The sequence below is a fragment of the Megalopta genalis genome, chromosome 7 (genome assembly GCF_051020955.1).
Source record: "Megalopta genalis isolate 19385.01 chromosome 7, iyMegGena1_principal, whole genome shotgun sequence".
Classification (NCBI taxonomy): domain Eukaryota; kingdom Metazoa; phylum Arthropoda; class Insecta; order Hymenoptera; family Halictidae; genus Megalopta; species Megalopta genalis.
The window spans coordinates 426,510-452,852 of NC_135019.1; the positions used below are offsets into that span (position 1 = coordinate 426,510).

Below are 26,343 nucleotides of genomic sequence, written 5' to 3' on the forward strand. Positions count from 1 at the left end.
GACGAATACGAAAACCTATTTTCGTTGAGGTCATTTTTTCGGAATTTTCGAGGTCGTCGACGTTGATTCGGCACGAGAGCGCATTCTTTTATCGCATCGCGCGTGTCCGACGTTAAAATACATTCGGGCATGTGCAACGAATCGACCTTCGAACGACCTTTGTTGCCAAATGTTTGGAGTCGAAGGTCGTTTCAAAAACGAGTCGTTATATGCGTCCAAATACATATACATATGCATTTCAACGTTAGCCGCACGCACGATGCAAGACAAAAAATATACGCTCGTGAGCGAAGCAACGTAGACGCGACCTCGAAAACTTCGAAAAAATGGCTCGAAAAAGAGCTACTTTATTATCATCGTATTCGTCTCCCGATACCACTCGAATTCCCATACACGATGTTTTTTTGTAACATCACGGTCGAAGGAGATACGGTAATGTCTCCCTAATTGACGCTCGGATTGTGCACGAGAATGGACAATTTGGGAAGAGGAGATACGATTGTTCGAGCCTCGCGGCTCGTTTTTATAGTCGTTGACAATCGATAGCCATAAAAAACGAGCAACAAGGCTCGAACAATCGTATCTCCTCTTCTAGAATTGTCCATTTTTGTAGACCATCCGAGCGTCAATTAGAGAGACATCACTGTAATGCGAATCGATGGAACGGGTCGCCCCACCTTGCGATCAAAGACTCTCCGGTCTCGTTCGCCGTTTTCACGTCCCCATGGATCGCAGACGTTACTTTCGTTCGGGCATTGTTCGCTCCGCGGGCGACAAAGAGACACACCTCGTCGACCTTCTTTCATATTTTCTCTTTGCTTTCGTTTCGACGGGACTCGACTCGAGTTCCGACCCGGTCCCGATCGCTTTTCTTCGAATATCTAGCGCGTTTAAAAGTAGAAAACGTACATCTAACACACCCTGTACAAGACGTTTCGCCTTTGTAACCGGCGAAAATGGACAATTTGGGAAGAGGAGATACGATTGTTCGAGCCTTGCGGCTAGTTTTTATAACTGTTGGAAATCGGTAACTATAAAAACGAGTTGCAAGGATCGAATTCGCAAGGCTCCTCTTCACAAATTGTCCATTTTTATGGACAATCCGGGCGTCAATTAGGGAGACATTACTGTACGGGTTCCGAGCAAAGCCGGAGCCGGCGTACGACGTCTAAACATCGATAACCATTTTCAGCTGACCGCGCTCTCGCCGCCGACCGCTGCCGGTTTTTCTCCGACCTAGAATCCTTCGCGCGGACTGCACCTAAATATACGGAACGCGAAAAAGTCCATGAACACGTAACGGCGAACATAACAGGTCACGAATCACGGACAATGAATACGCGATTCCGCGACGCGGTTCGATTTAACGCGTTCCGTGATTCTACAGCGTGGCTCGCGACCACAAAGAGACCCGGATTCGACGGCGCACGCGCTCGCGGTATCGTCGTATACGACATGATAAATAAACGCTTATCCTGTGCTCGAGCGAAGATATTGCGAACTTCCGCGGTTCAATAACAACGCGACGCATCGGGCAGATAAAGAACGGCTCGCGCGAGCGCGCGTATCTCGTAAGTGGCGCAATTGACGATTTTCAAGAAATCCGGAAACGCGATTAACCGTGGATCGAGGCGCCGCGTTTTACGCGCAACGAAAAGCAGTGACCAATAAGAATCGAGTACGGCTGACGCGAGGCGGCCCAGCCAACCAGCGCGCGAAGCCCAGTTCCGCTCATTGGCTCGGTCGCCTCGTGCCAGCCGAGCTCGCCTCTCATTGGTCACTGTTTTTCGTTGATAACTCGTTAACGGTGCCTCGGAGAAAATTGTTGCAAAGAAAAAAGTTGCTTCGAATAACCCGGGGAACCCGCCACTTTCGGATTGCGAGACATTTTTGGGACACCCGGTATTTTTATTCTTCCGACTCGTAAGATATAATACGCGTAATCGGAATTGGGTATTATTCGGATCGCTTCGAGTAGATATTCATCCAACGATAATATAATTATCCGAATTCCTTGCGGTCGAATATTTTATTCGAATAATTCATTGTTCGTCCTAAATTATCCCATCTATCATTTATTATAATTATTATAATCATTATCATTTATTATATATATTGTTTATTATTATTATCGTCGTAAATTATTATATCTATCATTTATTCGAATAACGTCCGTTATGATTGAACGAAGAACGAGGGAGCGAGACGGTGGCTCGGTTCCAAGTGGTTCCAAAATGTAGCATGACACCTTGGTACAGCGGTATCGCGCGTTGCTCAATAGCGTCCCGAGACTTCTAATAGATAACCCAGTGAACTGCTTGCCCGGTTGCGCTCGTTCTTCGACCTACGTTCGCCGTTTAACATTCGGGTCGCTCGCCTTGCCGAACGAGCGTCGCAGGTGACACGAACCGAACGGTAAATTTCGACGGGCCTCGGATAGGCTTTCGATGAACCGGCAAAAGTCCGCGGAACGTTCTTCTCGCGGGTCCGTGTTCGCCGGAAAGTCCGAAGAAATCGTTCGAAGACGAAGACGAAGACGCGGCGCTCGGCGAGCCGAGAAAAGAAAAGAACGCGCGCGAAGGAGAAAAGTGCTGGGGGGCGTAAAAGCGTTCGCGTAGGTATAACGTGGACGTCGGATGGCGCTCGTTTGCCCTGACAATTTGCGATAATGGCCGGAACAGCTGATCGTGACCGCACAACGAGAAACTATTCCTACGCTGCCGCCGGCGCGGCGTGAAACCCTGTCGTATCTCGATTCGCATCGAGCGGCTGAGTTCCACCGATCAAGATTATCCCGTTGAACGCAATTTAAGGAGATTAACATCGGCCCCCGTTCGTTTGCGCGGCCGGAGACGAAACGCCGTTGCCCCGTGGAGTCGAAAAGTGCCGCGTCGAAACCGTTCGATGTACGTACAGTAATGTCTCTCGAATTGACGCTCGGATTGTCCACGAATAGTGGGCGATTTTGGAAGAAAAGATACGATTGTTCGAGCCTTGTGGCTCGTTTTTTATGGCTATCGATTGTCAACGACTGTAAAGACGAGTCGCGAGGCTCGAATAATCGTATCTCCTCTTCCCAAACTGTTCATTTTTGTGCATAATCCGAGCGTGTCAGTGTGGGAGACATTACTGTATTATTGGGTTGGCAACTAAGTAATTGCCGATTCGTTCAATGAAATAAAAAATTTTTTTACTTGGAACGAAGTTTATTCTGTAATGTATTTTCCATTTTGTTCGATGACCTTTCGCCATCTCTCCGACAACTTGAAAATTCCACGCTCGTAGAAAGTCTGATCCTTTCCGGCCAAAAACTGAGTTAAGTGAGATTTTACAGCGTCATCGTCATTAAAAGTTTTACCACGAAGGGAGTTGTCCAGTGATCGAAATAAGTGGTAATCCGATGGCGCGAGATCAGGGCTATATGGTGGGTGTAACATCGATTCCCAACCAATATCCATCAATTTTTGCCGAGTGGACAAAGACGCGTGCGGCCTAGCATTGTCCTGCTGGAAAATGACAGCTTTACGATCGACCAATTCTGCTCGCTTTTCCTTGACCGCTGCATTCAATTTGTCCAGTTGCTAACATTCACGGATAATAAAAAATGTAAATAATAATAAATAATATATATAATATAATAATATAATATATATAATAATAATAATAATATATAATAATAAATATAATAAATAATAATAATAATAATTTTATAATATAACATTTACGGATATCATAAAAATGGGCGTGAGAGACATCTATAACTGAAATCGGCAATTACTTAGTTGTCAACCTAATATCATCAACGAAGAGTTACGCGACAACCGTGACGTCTGCAACCAATGCACGCCACTTCGAATTCGAAGTTCGCAAGCGTGCGCGATCGTGGAAGGCCTCGTTTCGTCGACGTCACAGATCATTTAGCGAAACGCGACGCAATGCAAAAACGATACAAGAGCCAACGGCTGAGATATCGGCGCGTTAATTGTTGTTGCGTCACCTTTTTTAACCTAGCCGAAAGGTTCGCCCAATGGCTTGCCAGGCCTCCCAAACGAATTAGGAAATGACACGCGACAAAACGTCTCTGGTCGCGGAGTTACGCTGTTTTTGCTAGTTAGTGCAATTCGCGTATCGCGGCACGGTTCGAATTTGTACACGCATTCGACGCACCATCCTATTAACGCGTTCCGCTTTATGCCGGCGACCCACATAAGTACCTCGATCGCGATTTTATTGTAGGGTACCCGTTGCACACGCAACTATCGGTATCCGTGTCAATGCGTGTAACTAAAATCTCGATGTTATCACCCGCACGTCGTGGGTTCGGTGAACGGCGAACGTTTGTTCACCTCTGTGAAACCGTTTGTCGTGTCTCGCCGAGAAAAATCGAGGTAAAAATAAACGTGCGGTAATTATACTATGGTGAATATTTCCATCGCGTCGGCGAAGGTAAAAAAAAAAGGAAAGGTTGACGGTTACGGCGAGCTTTGCCAGCCACTTTGATCTCCGAAGGACGTCCATCGGCTGTGGTAGCTTCTCGCTGCTTTATTTGTCCACAAAAATGGACAATTTGGGAGCCTTGCGACTCGTTTTTATTGTTTCCAATTGTCAACGATTATAAAAACGAGTCGCAAGACTCGAATAATCGTATCTCCTCTTCCCAAATTGTCCATTTTTATGCGCAATCTGGGCGACAATTAGAGAGACATTACTGTAAAAATTATGAAATAATCGAATCTCTTCGCGCGTCCCGAATAATATGAATTGACCGACGACGATCTTTGCCGCCGTTCTCGGCCAATAGCGATCGAGTGCCGCGGCAGTGGGGCAGCTAATAAGGGTGTGGTGGTGGGGGGGAATATAAGCGCAAAGGCGCTTTCTTGTCGCGCGAGGACTATACGTTGTTCCGCGTACAGTAATGTCTCCCTTACTGACGCTCAGATTGTCCATTAAAATGGATAATTCGGGAAGAAGAGATACGATTATTCGAGCCTCGCGGTTCGTTTTCATAGTTACGAATTGTCAATAACTATAAAAACGCGCTGCAAGGCTCGAACAATCGTATCTCCTCTTCCCAAATTGTCCATTTTCGTGGACAATCCGAGCGTCAATTAGGGAGACATTACTGTACATGTTTCACCGTGCGACGATTCGATTCGATTCGGTACATCTGCGTGTACCGTCTCTACTTTGAAAGAAAAATCGTCGGAGCCGTTCGAGGCAACTTTTTTCGGTGCCACCGGGCACAACTTTTCTCCGACAACGAATGGTAATTTCTCCCCGTGGCGCGCAATGACTTTGTTATGCACGGGCACGTCCTGCACTCCGCGAGCGAGAGCAATATCGTGTCACGAATACGTCGATGCCCGACACACGATGCACTTGCGCGCACGGTTCTTTGAACTTACGACCTGATAACTCTCCTGCGGATGCTTTCATCGCGCGGCCGACGCATTACCCCGGGAAAAACGGAAGAGTCCGCGGGAAACTTTCTCCGATGGACGTCCTTCGGAGATCAAAGCGGCTGACAAGCTCGCCGTAGTCGTCAACCTTTCCTTTTATTTTACCTTCGCCGACGCGATGGAAATATTCACCGTAGTATAATTATCGCACGTTTATTTTTACGTTGCACAACGGGAAAAATGCGCGTTCGGACCGAGCGAGCCTATAGGTCATCGGTCTAGCGTTAAAAAAAGAAACCCAAGAAAGTCTTCGTGTAAATTAACCCTTTCGGTACGAGCGCCGGATATATCCGGCATCCATCCGACGACCAATATGGACGAGTGCCGAATACATTTGGCATCCATGTAAGCCATAGTTCTGTAGGCCCTTTACAGAATGTTTGCAGGAAACATTTAAAGAAAGATTTAGAAACGGATTAAGCACAGTCATTGCTTAACGCTTAAGAAAATCTTCGTACAAAAATGGACTGACCCTGCGTTATGCGCGCATTTTCGGCGCGGCACCCCGTACAATGGGAGTGTAACGGCGGACAACGCGCTCGTACCGAAAGGGTTCAGGACGAATTAGGGCAATCGCGGCAGACGTCCGTCCGACCTCGCGCCATCCTCCGGAATCGTTCGTTCGATACCGGAAATTGCCTAGCTAGGGGGCGGACGTGACGTCGCACGGTAGTATCTTTCCCCAAAAAGTTGGTCGAGGTGCAATTTTCGAAGTACAGAGTGTTCCAAAAATGTCTCGCAATCCGAAAATGGCAGGTTTCTCGGGTCATTTGAAGCAACTTTTTCCTTTACAAAAATGTTCTCCGAGGCGCCGTTAACGAGCTATTAACGAAAAACAGTGACCAATGAGAGACGAGCTCGGCTGGCGCGAGGCGTCCGAGCCAATGAGCGGAACTGGGCTTCGCGCGCTGCTTGGCTGGACCGCCTCGCGTCAGCCGTACTCGATTCTTATTGGTCACTGTTTTTCGTTGATAACTCGTCAACGGTGCCTCGGAGAACATTTTTGTAAAGGAAGAAGTTGCTTCAAATGATCCGAGGAACCCGCCATTTCCGGATTGCGAGACATTTTTGGGACACCCTATATGCTCTGATTAAGTAGTTCGTCATGCAATTCCTCGAAGAAACGTTTCCGTAGCATCGGTAACCGTGCAAGCATGAATCAGAAATTAGTCGCTTCGACTGTTTTGGTAGCGCTAGCGCCAACGAGTGGAATTAATTACGCTTTCGAGGGAATTTCCTGTTCGTCTATAAAATCCGGGATTTCCTTGAACGTTCGAAGCGCGGCCACCGGGTCCGCGCGATCTACGCGATCCGTTCGATCGAGCCTAACCGCGAAAGGCACGCAGAAGGCATCTTGGGCAGTACCTCGTGACATTTCAAGTGGCTCGAGGATGCTCCGGGACTCGGCTGGCGCGTTCTTCTTCCCTCTGCGGATCGTCGATTCATCGAGGAGGGAGATGGTTATTTGCAGACTCGTTTCTAACCGTCCGCCGCGCGCCGGCTTGCTCTGTCTTAGCTAATGAAAAATCAATAGGTGTCCCGGTGCTCGGTGCTCTCGGTGCAGTTTCGCGAACCAAAGCGGCGTCACGTGCCGCTTCCGGTGGCTCTCGCCCGGAGATCGTCTCTGATTTTCCACGTATCGATAATCTCCTAATCTCATTGGCACCGAAGCCTCCCGGAGAGACGACGATCGCGTAGCAGCGCGATGCTTGAACCGCCGAGGGACCAGCTGGAAAATCACGGTACCGTTTCCGCACGGAGAGACGAACTCCTTCGGTCGGTTCGATAGTTTCTTCGCCTTCGCAAGAAATTCGCGAACAATTAGGACCAAGTTTGTTCTCTCTTCGGTATTTAACCCTTAACGGTCCATCGCCGCCGTACACGCGGAAGAAATTAATAAAACCGTAAAATCTGGTAGCAAACATTGGAAGAATAGGCACGATTATTTCGATGAAAATGTATCAACGAAGTTTTATTTTAAAAAATAAATATCTCTTCTCTATATTTGATAGAAAAATTTTCAGTAAAATATTTCTCTTCGTCTGAAAAACAGTCCGGACTTGGCAGTGTGTAAACTGGAAATAGTTTTGGTCCTGGAAATAAATATACTATATAATACTATATTACAATACTATACTATAATACTATACTATAATACTAAACTGGAAATAGTTTTGGTCCTGGAAATAAATATACTATATATATATATATGATACTATACTATAATACTAAACTGGAAATAAATAGTTTTGGTGCCCTAAGGGTTAACTCGCATCTTTCGTCGTCTCGTCCGTTCGTTGATGAAACAAATTTCATATGACCGATACGCGAAAGAGAAGGCAAATCGAATTAATTTCGCGAGAAAGTCGAACTGGGTTTCGTATTCTGTGTATTCGAAGTCGGTAGATTGTAAAAGAATATGTACATATTTTAGCGTTTAGACGCGTCTATCCGCTCTTAACGAAAGCGGATTTCTAATCGAAGATAAAACGATTCGAAAAAGAAACGGGGGTCTTCTATCGGGCACCTTCGTCTTACCGGCGAGCGATCCGAGCGGAGGAAGAAGATCGAATCTCGTTTATCGAAGCGGCGCGATTACCGAGCATGCAGTTTCGCAATTAAATCCGTACAATACCGCCTCGCAGCTTTCTCTGGATACGATGGAGCCGCCGACCGGCAATTAACAATAAATATCTGTAAAATGAGCCGGGATCCTGCGATTCCGCTAGGGACGATCGTAAATCCGGCGTTCCCGTAAATACGTACGGTAATGTCTCCCTAACTGACGCTCAGATTGCGCACAAAGATGGACAATTTGGGAAGAGGGGATACGATTATTCGAGCCTCGCGTCTCGTTTTTATAATTGTTGAAAATTCGTAACTATAAATATAAACCGCAAGGCTCGAATAATCGTATCTCCACTTCCTAAATTGTCCATTTTTGTGGACAACTTGTGCGTCAATTAGGGAGACATTACTGTATCTTGGATTCAGCCGAAAATACCGGTCAAGGGGAATCGATAACGCTCGACTGGCTCGTCAGGAGAGCATTAGGATGTGGAAATCGCTTTCGATAGCTAGAATTCGTAGCGTATCCAATGTCGTTCCAGAAGGGATCTTTCCACGGGCCGGCGTTGCGCCGGTTGACCTGTTTGCGGTTTTCTTCTCGCGCTTAGCGCGAACGTTTCTTTTTCACGGCACACCGGATTCACGCTGGAATTTTCCCCGCAGCCACGTGTTATTTCCGTCGGACGCTTTTTGCCCGGCGAACGAACGCGGCGGCGGCGGCGGAACGTCGTCGTTTAGAAAACGATACAACGGCGACGACGGTTTCTTTCGCTTCTGGTCTCGGGCGCTGCTCGCCGAGCGATAACTTTCCGCGCCGCGATAAATGCTCGGCACACGCGAAACTAACGACCGTCGCGCGACGAGGAGAGCGCGGAAACTTTTGCGTCCCGCGACATCGAAATCCGCGAACTATCGAAGCGCAGATTTTTCTGGAAATTTTTCGCTCACAACGCAGCGCTTTCTACCAATCCTTTGAATGGAAACGACGAGTCTCTCTCTCGACCGCAAACGTTTTCTGTGCCATTTTCTGACGCCCGCCGCTTTAACTTCGACCGTTATACAGACTGTGGAACAAAAAATCATTATACAGGGTGTCCCAAAAATAAATAAATAAATAAACGCTTATCCTGTGCTCGAGCGAAGATATTGCGAACTTCCGCGGCTCAATAACAACGCGACGCATCGAGCAGATAAAGAACGGCTCGCGCGAGCGCGCGTATCTCGTAAGTGGCGCAATTGAGGATTTTCAAGAAATCCGGAAACGCGATTAACCGTGGATCGAGGCGTCGCGTTTTACGCGCAACGAAAAAGTCCACGTTTCGGAGTTTCTACGAAATCGATCCTCGAGCAACGCGCGCATCGTCGATCGGTCGATCGAGTCTTCCGAAGTTCTACGATTGCCAAGCTTTCATGCTCCCTCGCGTCGCCTTAAAAACCATTCTACAGAGTGTCCCAAAAATGTCTCTCAATCCAGAAATGGCAGGTTCCTCGGATTATTTGAAGCAACTTCTTCCTTTACAAAAATGTTCTCCGAGGCACCGTTATCGAGTTATCAACGAAAAACAGAGACCAATAAGAGTCGAGTACGGCTGACGCGAGGCGGCCCAGCCAACCAGCGCGCGAAGCCCAGTTCCGCTCATTGGTCACTGTTTTTCGTTGATAACTCGTTAACGATGCCTCGGAGAAAATTGTTGTAAAGGAAAAAGTTGCTTCGAATAACCCGAGGAACCCGCCACTTTCGGATTGCGAGACATTTTTGGGACACCCGGTATTTTTATTCTTCCGACTCGTAAGATATAATACGCGTAATCGGAATTGGGTATTATTCGGATCGCTTCGAGTAGATATTCATCCAACGATAAGATAATTATCCGAATTCCTTCCGGTCGAATATTTTATTCGAATAATTCATTGTTCGTCGTAAATTGTTCTATCTATCATTTATTATATACGTTATATATATATATATATATATAACGTCCGTTATGTTAGAACGAAGAACGAGGAAACGAGACTATATTACTTATTAGAAAATAAACAATGTTACAAAAGCATTTGAGTAGTTTATAGACTTTGCTCACAATTAGCATTACTTTATTAACCGTTTGCACTCGAGTGGCGACACTAGGGCGCCATTAAAAATTGTTATTTTCAATTTAAATTCAATTTCACACGTACAAGATGTCTCGACTGCAAAGGGATAATCTGTTTTATTACAAATAAAATAAAAACAGAAATATTTTAGTTCTATCTTGCGACAACTCCTCGCTCAGAGTTCCGCTAAATTAAATTGTCCGCGCACGCACGTTTTCTTTCTTCTTTGTTCTTAAACGAACCGTAAAGTAGGCGGTCGACGACGATCCGTTTCTAGAAGAACGTTCTCGCACAGATTTTGCCCACTGACCTAAAGATGTTTTTTACGCTGCTTTAGAACCGTGAAGATGGATCATCAGCAAACGGGTCGGAAGCAGGCGGCGAATTCGCCGGAAGTGGCAATGGCGAACGAGGTGTTCAATCTGTTTTGCAGCGCGACCACCCTGAAGACGATCCTCGGCCACTTCCGACACCTGTGCGATCTGCTGAAGATCAGATCGAACACGATCACCCAGTTCTACCCGAAGCTGAAGGGAAAGCTGCGATCGTGGAAGGCGCAGGCCCTGTGGAAGAAGTTCGATCAGAGGGCGAACCATAAATGTTACAATCGCGGCAAAGCGTGTCCCAACACCAGGGTACCGATTTTTCTTCGTCTTCTCTCATTTCGACGGATCGGTTGGTAAAAAGGATATTTAACCAAGCGTCGTTTCAGGTGTTGATCATCGGAGGTGGACCTTGCGGGCTTCGCTCGGCCATAGAGGCGCAGCTGTTGGGTGCAAAAGTGGTGGTCGTGGAGAAGAGAGACCGGATGTCCAGGAACAACGTGCTCCATCTTTGGCCGTTCGTCATACAGGACCTCCGTGGTCTAGGGGCGAAGAAATTCTTCGGGAAATTCTGCGCCGGATCGATCGATCACATCAGCATCCGTCAGCTTCAGTGTATCTTGCTCAAAGTCGCTTTGATCCTAGGCGTCGAGTTCCACGAGAGCGTAAGCTTCGATTCTCTGATACCGCCGCCGGAGAACCAGGAAGATGGCAGTGAGTAGCCGAGCCCCGTGTGTCCCAGGGATCCTTTTATCGAGCGGTCTTTCTTTGCAGAAATCGGCTGGAGAGCGAAAACAACGCCCGCGGATCATCCGGTTTCCCAGTACGAGTTCGACGTGTTGATCGGCGCGGACGGCAAGCGGAACACGCTCGAAGGTTTCAAGCGGAAAGAGTTCAGGGGGAAGCTGGCGATCGCCATAACGGCGAATTTCATCAACAAACGGACCGAGGCGGAGGCTCGCGTGGAGGAGATCAGCGGCGTGGCTTTCATCTTCAATCAGAAGTTCTTCAAAGAACTGTACCAGGAGACCGGCATCGACCTGGAGAACATCGTGTATTACAAGGACGATACACACTATTTCGTGATGACCGCGAAGAAGCACAGCTTGATCGACAAAGGAGTCATTCTGCAGGTATCGACGTCTCAATGGTTCTAGAAAAAGAAAGATAAAGCGAACGATAGAAGCTCGATCGAAACGGTATTCCCATGCAATAACGATGTCGCGATATATCATTAGGATCACGCGGACACTGCCAAATTGCTCGCCAAAGAGAACGTGGACCGCGAGGCGTTGATGCTTTACGCTCGCGAGGCAGCCGAATTCTCGACGGAATACCAAATGATGGATATGGAATTCGCAGTGAATCATTACGGGCAACCAGACGTGGCCATGTTCGATTTCACGTCGATGTACGCGGCGGAGAATGCCAGTCGGATTTTGGAGCGTCGCGGTCATCGATTGCTCATGATCCTTGTCGGCGACAGCCTGCTGGAGGTATGCGCGATCGCGTTTCCTGAAAACTTTTTCCTGAAACAGCAGCGGCGACTGCCGCGTTCGACGAATGCTCCGTTTAGGTAATCGGTGATTAAATGAAAATGTGTTGCAGCCATTTTGGCCGACGGGCTCCGGCTGCGCGAGAGGATTTTTGAGCTCGTTGGACGCCTGCTGGGCGATCAAGCAATGGGGCTCCGCGATGTCGCCCCTAGAAGTGATCGGAGAAAGAGAATCTATCTATAGACTGCTCGGACAGACCACTCCGGAAAACTTGAATAGAGACTACGCCGCGTACACTCTGGACCCGCACACCAGGTACAACGCGGTACAGTAATGTCTCTCTAATTGACGCTCGGATTGTCCACAAAAGTGGACAATTTAGGGAGAAGAGAGACGATTATTCCATCCTTGCGGTTCATTTTTATAGTCATGAATTGTTAACTATAAAAACGAGCTGCAAGGCTCGAGTAATCGAGTACTCAACTCTTCCAAAATTGTCCATTTTTGTGGACAATCTGGGAAGAGGCGATATGATTATTCGAGCCTTGCGGTTTGTTTTCAAAATTACGAATCGTTAACTATAAAAACGAGCTGCAAGGCACAAATAATCGTATCTCCACTTCCCAAATTGTCCATTTTTGTGCACAATCCGAGTGTCAGTTAGGGAGACATCACTGTACTTTTGAGATCTCTTGTACACTTAGACTGGTCATCTTTGACTGTATTGTGGACGAGTTACAAATGGTCTTGAAATCTCAGGGAGTACGCGTGTACGGTATCGATCGCTTTCTTTGTAAATTCCCACCACGAAAACCAGATAATCCCCTTCTGGAAGTTTTCGTTCGCAAAATTGTACAATCGAAGAAAGCAATTGATAAAACTGATATTTCGTCTACACCGATCCAACGATTTTTTTTCCTCGACGTCGGATAATTTTGTTCTCGTTATCAATCGTAATTGAATTTTCTTTAAGATACCCAAATCTGAATGTATCCTCTGTAACGCCGATACAAGTGCGAAGTCTCCTCGACACGGACGATCCTGACAGCACCAAACAGCTTCCGCTACCGTCTGACGTCGATATTCCTAAGAAACGCCGACGTCGCGGTGAGTCTCGAAAATCATTCGATTATGATACAATGATAAGGCGATCCATCATCGTTTATACATTTGGAATATTTTATATATATATATATATATATATATATATATATATATATATATATAATATTATTATTTAATATATTATATTATAATAATATTGTATAATATAATATAATATATATATATATAATTATATAATATAGTAATATAATAATAATTATTATTATATAATATATAATTAATATTATATATATATTAATATTACGAATATATTACGACTGTTCAACAGATCTCCATGGAGATTCCCAAATCCATCCGGACATGTTGCTCCGCTGGCTGCAAAAGCAGGTAGCTTTCTACGACTCGGTCAAGATTCAAGACATGGGCGTCTCGTTCAAAAACGGGCTGGCCATTTGCGCGATTATCCACAGATATCGTCCGAATTTGATCGATTTCCATAGCTTGCAACCGGAAGACGTGGAAAAGAATAACCAGTTGGCCTTCGATATACTTGAAAAAGAGTTGGGCATACCGCCGGTTAGTTGTTCTAGAAAATTTCACTCTGCCGCCAAAGATCCAAACTCGATTCAAATTCGTTAACGTTGTCTTATGTTTTCAGGTAATGACCGGAGAAGAGATGGCTGAATGCGACGTTCCCGACAAGCTCGCCATGTTCTCCTATCTGACACAGATATACGACGTCTTCCGCGGTGAAATTCCTTACGTCAAACATCCGAAATTCGTAAGTGTTCTGCCAGAACGCTTCCAAGCGTGTTTGGTAAATAGATCACTTAGAGTGGAGAATGTTTTATAGTGTTCGTTGTCGCGTCCCGATTACCTTGGAAAGAAGTATCCCAGTTCTAAAATGCCCTATTCTGCGACGAATAAAAATCCTTGTACTCGATCCGCGAGCTCCGTTCTCGCATCGAATTCTCGTGCAACGATCGGTTTCCTAGATTATAATAACAATCGGACATCGTCGAGTTGGTCCGGAAACAGCTGAATACGAAACAAACTTGAACCGTTGAGGAGAATGTTGAAATTCGTCGATGATAACCGTATAGTGTATCACGTGGAAGATAGAGAAGTCGATGAATCAGTAATCTCGTTGAGATATGCATACGTTTTTTCCAACGTCTTCGTTTTAACGAAATGTTTTGTGTTTGCCAAAGGAGCCGGAGAACGAGGAAAGGCCATCTCACAGCAAACAATTGAGCCAAATGACGCCCGATCAAAAAGTCCAGTTGCTCGAACGAATTGCCAGTCGTGAGCGAGAAGAGGGCGGAACGAGAACGAGACATTCGCGATCGAGACACAACGAAAACTTGAACCCCGCTGACAAAAAGGAAACTATCAGTCGACGGTCTCGGAAGAGACGCAGCACGGAGAAGATGGGCGCGACCGTTGTAAGTTCTCGCTTTTGTGTTTCTTTTTCTATTAATATTGTACGCATAATAACAGAGACGTTCGAGATATCGACTGTTTGTCTATCAATTTTTTAATCATACGTTTTTTTCGAGGCTTTTAGTTAGCAGGCTATCAAAGGTTAGCGCGTTCTTGTACCATTTAACCCATTCGGCCGAAGATAATTCGACAAACTGGAAATCAAAGCGAACAACAGATGCGCGTGAAAATTTGTTTGTTCGATGGAACAAATAGAAAGCGACCGGATCGGTTAAATTTAATATCAACCCTTTGCACTGATAATTTGATATATTTCTTTTTGAAATTTTTATAGACGACCGATGATTTATATTTCGATGCAAAGGGTTGCTTCGCGAATTCAACCCCTTATACGATATAGATATATAAGTGGTTGAAAAATCGACCACTAACGTGTTTCACATACATACACTTACACGAAACTTGAAATGCTTATATTCTATATAGTCACGCTGGCAGAAGATTAAACCAATTATTTATTCTGGGATAATCATATCGTCAATCGTGTTTATTGGATTTACCATAACCATGGCGCAGAAGGAATTCATTGCATTCTAATCGCTTCGCATAGATCGGCGAATGTAACAGTGGAACATTGCGAATACGTATCGGTTATGTTGACAACTTTTTCTATCTATGTCTCTTTATATTTATGTTGTAATATACTTGCCACGCAAGCTTCCGTATTTGTCCTATTTACTAAAAAGAAAAAAAAAAAACAAAAAAAGAAACTAGATCGATCTGAGACGAAAAAAATAATAAATTAGGCCCAAATAGATTGTAGTAGAGTTCCTGTAGTTGGTTGAGTAAGTAGAGTAGATAATCGTAAAGTCGAAGTAATGTTTAACCTTCTCGTGTAAGAGAGAAAAAACGAGAAAGACCGATTCTTCTATTTTTTACCCTTTTATGTGACTTATGTGATCGTACGAGTTTTTAAGAGAGAGAGAGAGAGAGAGAGAGAGGGAGAGAGAGAGAGAAGGAGAGCGAGAGTACCGAACCTTCTAATGTGAAACGGTGTGTTGCAATTAATTAAGAATTTTTGAGAATTAGTTGCCTTGGAAACTAGAGCTTCGAACTTCGTTGAAAGCAGACGGGGACGAGAGATTAATCGGACGATATTTTTCTCACGTTCTCGCGATGCAACGCGTTAAAGGAGGAAAGGCAGAAGAGACTGGCCGATATCGAAAAGAATCGTGCTGATCGCATGCGAAGACGACAATATTTGCGAAAGATGGCGACGCAGCAATTCTACAAAAGTGTGCAGATGCTGCAGGCGAACGCGAAACGCGAGAAAGACGAGCCGTTCGAAGATTATTCGATATTCTTGTACCGTCAAACTGCGCCGGATTTCAAGGATAGAGTGAAATACCTTGAACAGAAAATATTATACCCAGTAAGCCAGAGATACCGAACGATGATTATTTCGGAGTGTAACTTAATGCACTTTTGCTCCTCTTAACAAACAGTTTTGTGAATTAAACTATCGTTGGTTCGACTATCCGACGGTGGACCGTGTAATAATTATTGTATGCGAATGATTTCGGCATGTGCTGCTCATTTACATACTAATCGATTCGAATATTACTCTTCGGTGAAAATTCAAGAGAAGCGTGTTTAATACTAACAATACGATACGGAAGAAGAATAAAAAAAACAACAAAGGCAACAGATGAGAATTTCGTGCATGCGATCGATATAGGGTGGATGTCCCAATTTCCGTGCCCCCGGATTAAAAATGTATAGAAAAAGAAAAGTTTTATAAATTGATACCTCTCCCTGAATCTCACATGTCGATAAGTAAACATAATAAAAAAATGTAGATCATTTATGTATAAACCTTTTCTTTTTCCATACGTTTTTAATCCAGGGGCACGGTTAAATTACAAGAGGCACGGAAATTGGGACATATCTACCCTGTTACAATAATATTGTATAAGTTTGACGGCTACAAAATTATACTACTAACCGGTTTTGTTGAAAGAGATAACACTTATACTGTGAACGATTTTTGTATCAATTTTCATAGTCGGACTACCGCTTTTGTATAGTCTTACGAAAGCTCTATTACATTTTGTACACATTTGAAACTGGTTACTACTACTCTTATAGTTTTTATTACGCTACTCTACACTAACATTAAAATAATGAATTGAAAAGAACGTAAACATGAAACGTTGATGCTCCGTTTGTACGCTTCCTATTACAAAGTTTGTTGAATTTGTAATTGTTCGATATCGCATACGCATCCGATTCATCTTATACCGTAAATTTCTTTTAGGACAGAGAACCCAAGATACATGCTGGTCATCGTAGAAATAGCATAGACGAAGAGTTCTCCGGGAGAATAAAAAATATCGAGGACAAATTGAAGGGTTCTGGACCGTCCGAGAAGAAACCGAGGGATCTTCTACGCGCAATTGGTTTGTTTTACTAGCTCGCATTAATTTGTAACGAACTGAAAATTATCAATTTATAAAAGACAAGCTTCGTCGGTCGGTTATTTGGAATAAACATTTTGGAAAATTTGAATGAAGGCAAGATCGAGAAAACTGACTGGAACGTGAAGGAGATCGAAAAGAAAATCGAAGAGAGTAAAATGGGTCGATCGGTACGGCACGAAAAAGTAGAACGGGTGCCAAAATGGAGTCGAGAACAGGTTGGCATATAAAAGATTAACAAACGACGATAGCCAACGCCTTTTCAGATGTGTATATGCTTGATTCAGTTTTTAGCTCGACAAATCAAGATGGAGAAGAAGGGGCGTGATCAGAAGGAGTCAGATAGTAAGTACGCTGATATTGACAATACCCTGAAGAATATAGACAAGAAGATCAAAGAGGGTAATGTGCTCGGGTACAATAAAGTCTCGGCTATGGCCGAACAATTTTCGAATAAAAGTCAGGACGCGGAGCCCAAGGTGCAGAAATCGGTAAATAAGATACTACAGAATCTCTCAATACTCGAAGAATCTAGTCAGCAAGGTGTTCGAACGTGTCACGTTCGTTTCTTGTTTCGTACTGTACCGTTCTAGTTGGAGAAACTTTTGTGTACCCGTCTACCTATAAACACGATCAACGTGTAAAGTATTTCAAGATTTTGTGTCACTTAAATTGTCCGCAACTAAACGTTTCACTAAACTCTCTAAACTCGTTTTACTAATCGCATTGATACTACAGTAAGATTCGTAACTTCTAATCGTATAATACATACATACGTGCTGGCTACAATTTTGTTGTATTGACGATGTCGAATTAACAATTACTACGTCATTTAAAACTGTCCTTACAGAACGTTAAGCCTACTGTAACGTTGCCTGCTCAAGGAGGTTCGGAGATGTGTCATTTCTGCAACAAAAGAGTTTACTTGATGGAGAGACTAACCGCCGAAGGGAAATTCTTCCATAGAGGCTGTTTCCGTTGCGAATACTGTTCTACCTCGTTAAGAATAGGTCCGTTGCATCACTCTAGTACCGGATAGCTCCGAACCACTACTGTGATCGCTTCAATTTGATGGTTTGTAGGAAATCACACGTTCGACAGAGAGAAAAATGGCGGAAGATTCTATTGTACGCAACACTTTGGTTTTCCGGGGACGATAAAAGCTCGCGTAGAGAAGAAGAGGCTCACTTCGTTGAACAAAGAAAACATACCCCTCGCATCTATAAATGTAAAAACACCGGAAAAGGTAGAACTCGTACTTCGATCGTTTGAACGCATTAGTATAGATTGTGAACAATTTTGTATATATCTAGGCAAAAACGCCTTTGGAGGGCGTCGTTGGGCTCGATTTGCTCGACCGTGGTCAAACACCCGAGAGAATAGAATTTGAAAATTTGGCGGGCATATCGGACGCCGAAGAACCGCAAAGTCAAATGGACGAAGACGAATGGACGGATAGAAATTTCGGTGCGTCCACTGCGGAAATGGGTTCTAGCGACGATATATCGGATATGAGGTGAGTTGTAACTTATTCGCTTAAATATCCTTATCAACTTATTTCTATTAATTTGACAGCGACTCGGAGGATGATAACGAAGTATACGAAGAAGCGATAGATCAGCCCTTGACGACCGAAGGAACCCTTGAGCTCGCCAAAAATTGGACGTTACGGTATTCTCATCCTCATGCTGCAATGGGACAATCGGATACGGGCAGCAATGAGTACGAAGACTCTAGCAACGAATACACGAACGAAGGTATTATTATGTATAAATTAAGTTTTATCGGTAGAACTTCAAGGAATATCGTCGCAATTGTTTTTAATTTTTAGACCCTCGTCCTCCAAGATGAAGTTTACAAGATAAGAATTTGTTTATGATTTTCATTATCAAAGAATTACATTTTCAATTGTAGGAGATTACTGCGATAAATCGAAGCTTCTAAATTATAATGAAAAATATTCGTAGACTCTGATTCCGCATTTTTGTTCAGATGAGGAGAGTACTACGGCCACGGAAGATGAAGAGGACATACGCGCTCGAGAACTTAGGAAGCAAGAAGTATGGTTGAAGCATCCTACTCGCAGTTCCGACACGGATTCTGGTTCGGAAACGGAGGTGAAAATTTCTCAAGATTCTGTAGATAGTATAACTAAAGAGTCACTTGTACTCCCTGAATCTGTTTCCGTGCAAATTCCTGATTCGATCTCGTCCCAGGAGAAGCGTGCAAACAATAGTGAAATTGTAATTAATCAAAACGTGATTGGCACAGAAAATGTTCAAAGCTTATCGAATGCAGAAGCATTAAAGACCGATGCATCTATCACAAATACAAACCAACAGATAGAAAACGTACTCGAAAGTGAAGCATGTGGAAGCGTAATTTCAGTTCCTGATTCCCCACTTAATATAACTCCAGATACAGTGACTGATAACACTACTAAATCAGGTACTCCTTTCAATCAATCTGTTAATCGGAGTAATATCTCCAAATCCAGTAATACAGAAGGCGATCGTTTGAAATACGAAAGTTTAAAGGAAGAAAATATTTCTTCAAACATAAATTCAACTCTGACAATTATAAACGATAACAATAGCGGTCAATTATGTAATATAATAATTTCCGACACTGAACCGTTAGGTAAACCAGAATTTATGGATAACGAGTCGCACCAAAAAATAATTTCTGTCGATAACAAATTAATTAATACTGTAACCCCTGATTTAGATGTTACAATTCCTGATGCAAGTAATATATTAGATACCGAACTGCAAACAGAGTTTGCAGGAATTATGCTTCCAGATGCTATTCCATTTAGTCAGGCTAATTATGATAGTGCAATGCAACCTGACGCCGAAGAGGGTACCTCCTTCGCAGAGAAACTTCCAGATCTGGTAACTTCCTTTTCAAAACGCAGTAGAGAATCGTCATCGTCATCTTCGTCCGATATTTATAACTCTACCGAAGCAATGTACGAGGAATTATGTGTATCCGATGCTCTAGCCAAAGCTACGGAGGAATTAGAATCGGATGACGTCAAAGAATTAGAAAGTGACACGTTGAAGAAAAAATATAGCGATTTGAAGCTATCCATAATGGGTCCTGAGCAAATCCCAATTGTAACCATTACTTCACCGTCTCCAACGAATGAAAAACCATTGGAACAAGCATCCATTGAAGTCGCTAAATTAAGAGTTCCTAAAGAAATTCGACCCCAATCGGTACAATCCGATGGAAATAGTTCATTCGATAAGCTGAAACGTGACTTGAGACAAAGGAAGGCGAAGAATAAGATTACCGTGGGCGAGCTTCGGCTATTATCCAAAGAAAATGCTCAACAAAAGATGAATAAATATTTTCATAAAGCGAAGAAAGATAGCACAAAAAGGCCGAATGTAAAAAACACAACGGAGAAGACAATCGACGACGTTGCAGTTGTCGAATTAGATATTAAACCAAAATTATCTACAAAAGTTGAAGCAAAGGACATAATGAAATATTTTCAGAGGTCTACGAATGAATCACTTGATAGACCAGAAAGCGATAATGACAACGAATTCGGGGATTCCAGTAACACGAAACAATCTGAAAATGAATGTGACAAAAGCGAGAGCACCGATGACAACGATATCGATGCTATCGCTAAACAGTTTAACCAAATAGAATTGCAGAGCGAAGAAGTACTTCCGATTGACGTTGAAGACTTGAAGTTTGCATTAAACTTTGATGTTTACCCTGAGATATTGCATTTAGAAAACAGAGATTCGCACGATAATATAGAAGCAACACATAAATTTGAAAACTCACCTAAAATTATGAAAAGTGACGTTGATAGAGATACATCTCGAATGCAGTCTTTGGAAGAGACCGACACGAATGCAGCAAGTAATATTTTAGACAAGCAATTATGTATGGAGGAGCCAAACATTACAATGTTGTTTCCAGAATTTGACAATTTGGCTTCGAGAAAGTTCGTAACCGACTCGAAAGAAGAAGCGCCAGTATCACAATATGAGACAATAATCGTATCGCCTCAAATTAACAGTAACATTCTAGAAAGTAAGTCGCTTCCAGATGAAAAAGATATGTCCGTTGAATCTCATGATAAAGTACATATTAGTGTAACGCAACCGATATTAACACCACGACGTAAGAATAATGTTTTAGAAGGTATATTGGACACAGATAAGAGGAACGCTGTAGCTAAATCGCATGAAAATATTGGAATTAACGGAATTCAAGCAACGTTAAGCCCACAACTCAACAGAGTAAAGTTAACGGATGTTAACAACAAGCATAATTTATATGCAAGCGACGGCAACTTGAACAGAACCAAAGATGTTGCAAATAAAATTAAAGAATTACGTAAAGATCACCATACCTCTTGTGAACTAGCAAATCTTTCACCGAGGTTTGATACAATTTCAAAAGTTAAGGTTGTAGAACAAAATGTGGAAGGTTTGAAGAAGGTGGATAAAATAAATATAGGCAATAATACAAATTCGTTGATCTCGTTGAACGAAACTCCGAAAAAACCAGAAAGAAAACATACACCACATGGATTCAGTTCTCTCGTGAATTTGAGTTCTTCGAATGCCTTATCTGCACCTGAAGTACCTGTGAGAAAAAGATCTGCGAAGAAAAATGTTAATGTTGTATCTGCTTCGGAAGAAACAGCTTCCAATGTGCAGCTGTTTTTCGCTCCGTCGAACGAAAGATTAACTATACCAAATATTTCTACCGATGAACACAAAGAACAAGCAAGTGGCATTAGGCAAACACCGAAACGTATTGATAATTGCAGCAACACAAGTTATAATTCAAATGCGTTAGGAAATAGTTCTATGGAACAGAAATGTTCTTATTCCACGATATCTTCACCATCAATTAAACCTAATCAGCGTGAATTTACCAAATCTGTACCTCCTAAGAATGATAGATCTAGAAAAGATAAATGCGTAGTGTCGTAACATATACATACATACATACACATATACATATATATTCTAATTTGTATAATGTATACGATTATTTCGAGCACGAAGAAGAAATCTATAAGCGCGATTGTTATATCTTCGTGAAAATGTATTTTTCAGTTTTATGATTTACATTTAAAGAAATGCTGTGAGATACGTTAATAAAGTAAACTTAGATATTACTTATAGTTGGCTGATGGTGATACATGTATTTTTTCCAAAAAAAATGTACCCAAGGCCATTGAAGGAAAGGTAAAGCATTTTTATATATAACTAGAGTGACATTTATTCGACTAATTATGAATTAACAGTGACTCAAACCAATTAATCGTTTGTGCTTTGTTTAGTGTTTATGCTAAAACTGGTAACGTAACTGACCGAATTTCTATTAATTCTGAAATTACCACCAGCCAATACTTTATTAAACAATCTCACTCGATCATCTTGAAAAAAAAAATACAAAGTCACCATCACGATCCATATCGCAGTAAAAAAGTGTGAGTGATTATAAATTAGGGGCATCGCATACTTTTCTTTTAGTACATTCATGTAAAACTCACAACTCATTCATTAATCTGATATTGTCTCTCTGTTTTGTTAAGTTCTAAAATGTGTTAAACGTCAAAATTTGTTTACGCAGAACGCTATCCCGATAGAAAGAATGCAGTCTGTTCTCCACCATTTTTTATTTGGTCTTTCACTAATCTACTAAAAATACATTTCTGTTTTGCTGTAACACCCAAAGTGTTTACGCCTATAATGCCATCTTCATTTACTAAAAACGATACATTTCTCTACAGGTTGCCTCGAATGATGGAACGTCTGAAGAGAGCGAGGAGAACTCAGCCACAGAAATATCAACAGACTCTGAATTCGAGCACGATGGAGCGACTCCAACCCAACACGAGATTCCAGAGATCACAATTAACGATTCTTACATTAGGAAAACCAGAGGAAATTACGTAGAACCGAGGAGGGTTCAAGTGAAAAGCAAAGTTATATCGTCGATCAATGGAAATTTGAAACAGGCCGCTGAGACAAATTTGAAATCGCAGCTAAAAACGACGAATCACCCTGTGAATTCTTCTCATCCGGAGAAGGAAAGTAACTCGAACTTATTGGGGTCCAATAACGCAAATCGAGTTCCGCTAATAAATCCAAGAAAAGGGGACTACTTGTTGAACCGAACACATTCAACAGAGTGTATCGCCTCGAAGTTGTCTTTGGAATTGAAAAAGAAATATTTACTTGGTGGGTCGGCTTTCGGTGGATCCGTCATGAAATCTGGATCGGCGTCGAACGTCGATACACAGTTGCGGAATCTGACAGATGCCATTTCCCAACACCAGAAACTCCTGAACCCAGCTCCCGAACCAAGCCCAACGATGCAAGCATTTTTACAAGGAACTAGCAAACTAAGGTCTAACAATACGCAATTGTCTCCGATATCCCCCACAGCTGTATTTTCTTCTAGCACTGTACGACCGTATACGGTCAATTCTTCGACTCAGCATTTGCTGAATAACGACAACCCCATTTACAAGGCAACAATTTTGCCAGAAATCTCGAAAATCCAGTTGCCGGATTTGGTGAAAGAGTCTAGCATTCTGAAGTCGAAAACTGCCCCCAATATTGTCTGCAGCGAGTCGAAAAATGTAACAGAGAAGGAGCTTCAGAAGGAGCAAATTGTACCTAGTCAAGTTAAAAGTACTGCGATTTTAGAGAACGTGAAAAATTCGCAAATTATAGATAATAATTTCACAGGGAGTACAGAAGAGAACAATGGTTTTAGGCCGCGTAGCCCATTGCACGAAACGTCGATTATTGTGCCCCAAGTGAACTGGAATAAAAACAAGGAAGAAACGAAAGATGCAGCTAGCACCGGCGACTCGGAGATAGACAGCGACTCGTTGTCTTCTAGCGACGAAGCGGAAGAAGAGACGAAGAGTCAGCAAGTGGTTGCCATGAATCTGTCTCCTCCACGATTGCAAATTCATAGCACGGACGGAGATCTGCTATTGGACGAAGAAGCTGACAAGTGCAAAGATTTCGATGACGGTCAGTCGTTCGAACCTGACTCTATAGAATGTTCCCTATTACGAGAGAAAGAATTGAATCAAAAAACAAATGCTCGCGACACTGTTCCTTGTGCGAATAAGACGTCCGTTGAACTGGAAATAGTGAAAAACGAGATTGAACAGTTAGAGTTGCAAGATGACGGCAAGAAAGGCTTTAGCAATTGCAGTAGTCCGATATCAGTGGCCTCTACTATATCCAATAAATGCGACGATTCCGAGGAGAATGATGTCACTACGGCAGCACTCACTGAAACCGAGTTCTCGGAATGGGCTCGAGATGGAGAAGTTTTAGCTTCGGATGATCTACGAGATGCAGAATTCAACATTAATCCAGAATTTATCACCACTAGGAAAATATTATCGAACTCTACAAAATTAAATTACGCTCCAATCACGATAGCTAAGGAGGAAGACTTGACAGATATGGACTTGGATTCCTTTAAAATCGACAAGAAACAAAGTATACCGGTCAACAACACTTCTCAACTTTTGGCAAATGGTGAAAACATAGATTTTATGGATACGGATAATGATTCCTTATTGGACGATAGTCTACGGGATGCGTCCAATATGGTTATGCTCAAGAACAGAGGATACGTTGAGTTTGTGAATATTAAAAGCACTCCGGCACGTACAAGCTCCGAAGATAAACATACCGCTGATGCTCCCATAGCGAAATTGGAAATGGAGAATGACTCGTATTCGGAAGAGGAAGGTTACGATGACAGAAATGTCATAGAGATAAACCCGGTCACTATGGACGATGTCATGAACAAGCTAAACAGTACAATAAATAAATCGGAAGATGAAGTTCAGGTGAACGCAAACTCAAAATTAAACAGCGAACAAGATCAACTCATTACGGAAGCAACGAACAAAGAAATGTATCCTTCGATGGAAGAAGATAGCCTGCTCATCGTTGAACCAGCCGAAGATACTACCACTAGCGAAGTGATTACAATCCTTGCCAGCCCAGTTAATCCACAAGTGTCGATAGTATCAAATTTACATTCTCAGTCGCAACATGTTCAGACGCAAGGACCGGCAAATCAGGAAGAACAAACAAAACCGTTAGCAGATTCCAGCAATCCAGATTATTTGGAATACGTAAAGCGTCTACAGTCTAGAATCGCAGAGTTTAGCAACGCGAAAGACTCTATAGATGTCAGGAAATCGAAGAGAAAGAATTCGAAGTGTTCCATACAATCTCGTACGGCTGAAATGATAGCGGAAGAGATCAAGAGTCAGGAAGCCGTAGTGAACAACAGTTTCAATTCTCCAGTTACCTCTAGAAAATTGGAAGAAATTACTAGAGAAAGGTTCAAGCAAAAGAACGTAATACAGGATTTATTAATGGATAAACTGGAAGCGCACAAACAGAAATCTGCGGAAAAGAAAGCAAGAAGAGCTGCCAGAGCCTCCTCGTTCAATTCTACACCTGGTCTATCACCTATAAAGCCGCCTCTTCCTAGCGGTTCTTCGGTTAGTAAATTTATACCTAGTTCGATCGGAACACCAACGAGCAGTCCACTGCGAACCACTTGTACCGAAACGGACAAATTATCGTCGAAGACTGCAATAACTGGGGAATCTCGACGATATTTATGGAAGTTGGACAATGAAACGGATAAAAATATTGAGAAAAATATCGACGATGTTGAATCGGTAGGCGAATCGGTATATAACGAAACAGAGAATGCTTTTAAAACACCAGTAGCCCCGCCCAGATTTAAGCACGAGGAAGCGAAAAGAACCGCTGAGAAAGCAAGGCAAGATGCTAGAGAACGAGCTAGAATGATGAGCGACGAAGATCTAGGTCTCAGTCCAGAAGACAAGATGAAACAATTAAGAATGAAAATGGCACGGAGGCAACTGTCTATGGAAGAGAAAAAAAGTAAAGAGGAAACACAAGTGGGACCTCGTGCCAGGCTTTACGATTCTGGAGTACAAAAAACTGGTTTGAAATTACAGACAAGTAAAAGTACAGACAATATGAAAGCTGTTGCAGAAGCAATAAACTTTGGAGGATTGTGCGCTACCAATGCAAAATCGATGGACGAGTTGTTGCGTGCTGGTGAATCTCTAAAATCTGACAATTCTATAGTAGTCGTGAAAAGAGATAAAAAACAAAAGTCGAAAGACCCGGAACGAAGAAAGAGTATCATTCAAGCGGTATCAGACTTTTTCTTCAAAAAGGATACTTCTCAGTCACCGACCAATCAAAAAGACAAGTTGTCTATGTTCCGCCTGACCACTAAATCGAAAGGCAAAGTATGTACACAGTCTTCTTTTCACTCTGTACTTTCGAAATCTCTTCTGCTGTTCAGAAAGTATATGTCTCTGAATTTCTTCCAACTAATTAGA

At 42.9% G+C, this 26,343-nt stretch overlaps 1 protein-coding gene across 8 annotated transcripts in view; it reads left to right on the top strand.

Moving 5' to 3' along the window:
- The window catches only part of Mical (Molecule interacting with CasL), a 66,427-nt gene that overhangs the window by 34,817 nt on the left and 5,267 nt on the right, over window positions 1-26,343 (top strand). For 5 of the 8 annotated variants that reach the window (XR_013033928.1, XM_033467086.2, XM_033467089.2 and 2 more), the window contains exons 2-20: window positions 10,459-10,756; window positions 10,834-11,158; window positions 11,219-11,577; window positions 11,683-11,940; window positions 12,053-12,255; window positions 12,914-13,047; window positions 13,334-13,581; window positions 13,664-13,786; window positions 14,217-14,450; window positions 15,641-15,880; window positions 16,766-16,907; window positions 17,022-17,143; window positions 17,192-17,416; window positions 17,776-17,935; window positions 18,008-18,171; window positions 18,239-18,441; window positions 18,501-18,682; window positions 18,918-19,042; window positions 22,702-26,250. Coding sequence is in view for 7 of the 8 variants with exons in the window: in XM_033467086.2 (XP_033322977.2) it covers window positions 10,469-10,756; window positions 10,834-11,158; window positions 11,219-11,577; window positions 11,683-11,940; window positions 12,053-12,255; window positions 12,914-13,047; window positions 13,334-13,581; window positions 13,664-13,786; window positions 14,217-14,450; window positions 15,641-15,880; window positions 16,766-16,907; window positions 17,022-17,143; window positions 17,192-17,416; window positions 17,776-17,935; window positions 18,008-18,171; window positions 18,239-18,441; window positions 18,501-18,682; window positions 18,918-19,042; window positions 22,702-26,250 (7,284 nt within the window). In the remaining variant the exon portion in view is untranslated. The remainder of the gene's footprint in view (window positions 1-10,458; window positions 10,757-10,833; window positions 11,159-11,218; window positions 11,578-11,682; window positions 11,941-12,052; window positions 12,256-12,913; window positions 13,048-13,333; window positions 13,582-13,663; window positions 13,787-14,216; window positions 14,451-15,640; window positions 15,881-16,765; window positions 16,908-17,021; window positions 17,144-17,191; window positions 17,417-17,775; window positions 17,936-18,007; window positions 18,172-18,238; window positions 18,442-18,500; window positions 18,683-18,917; window positions 19,043-22,701; window positions 26,251-26,343) is intronic. The other 3 variants (XM_033467088.2, XM_076523908.1, XM_033467091.2) reach the window with 2 other exon arrangements.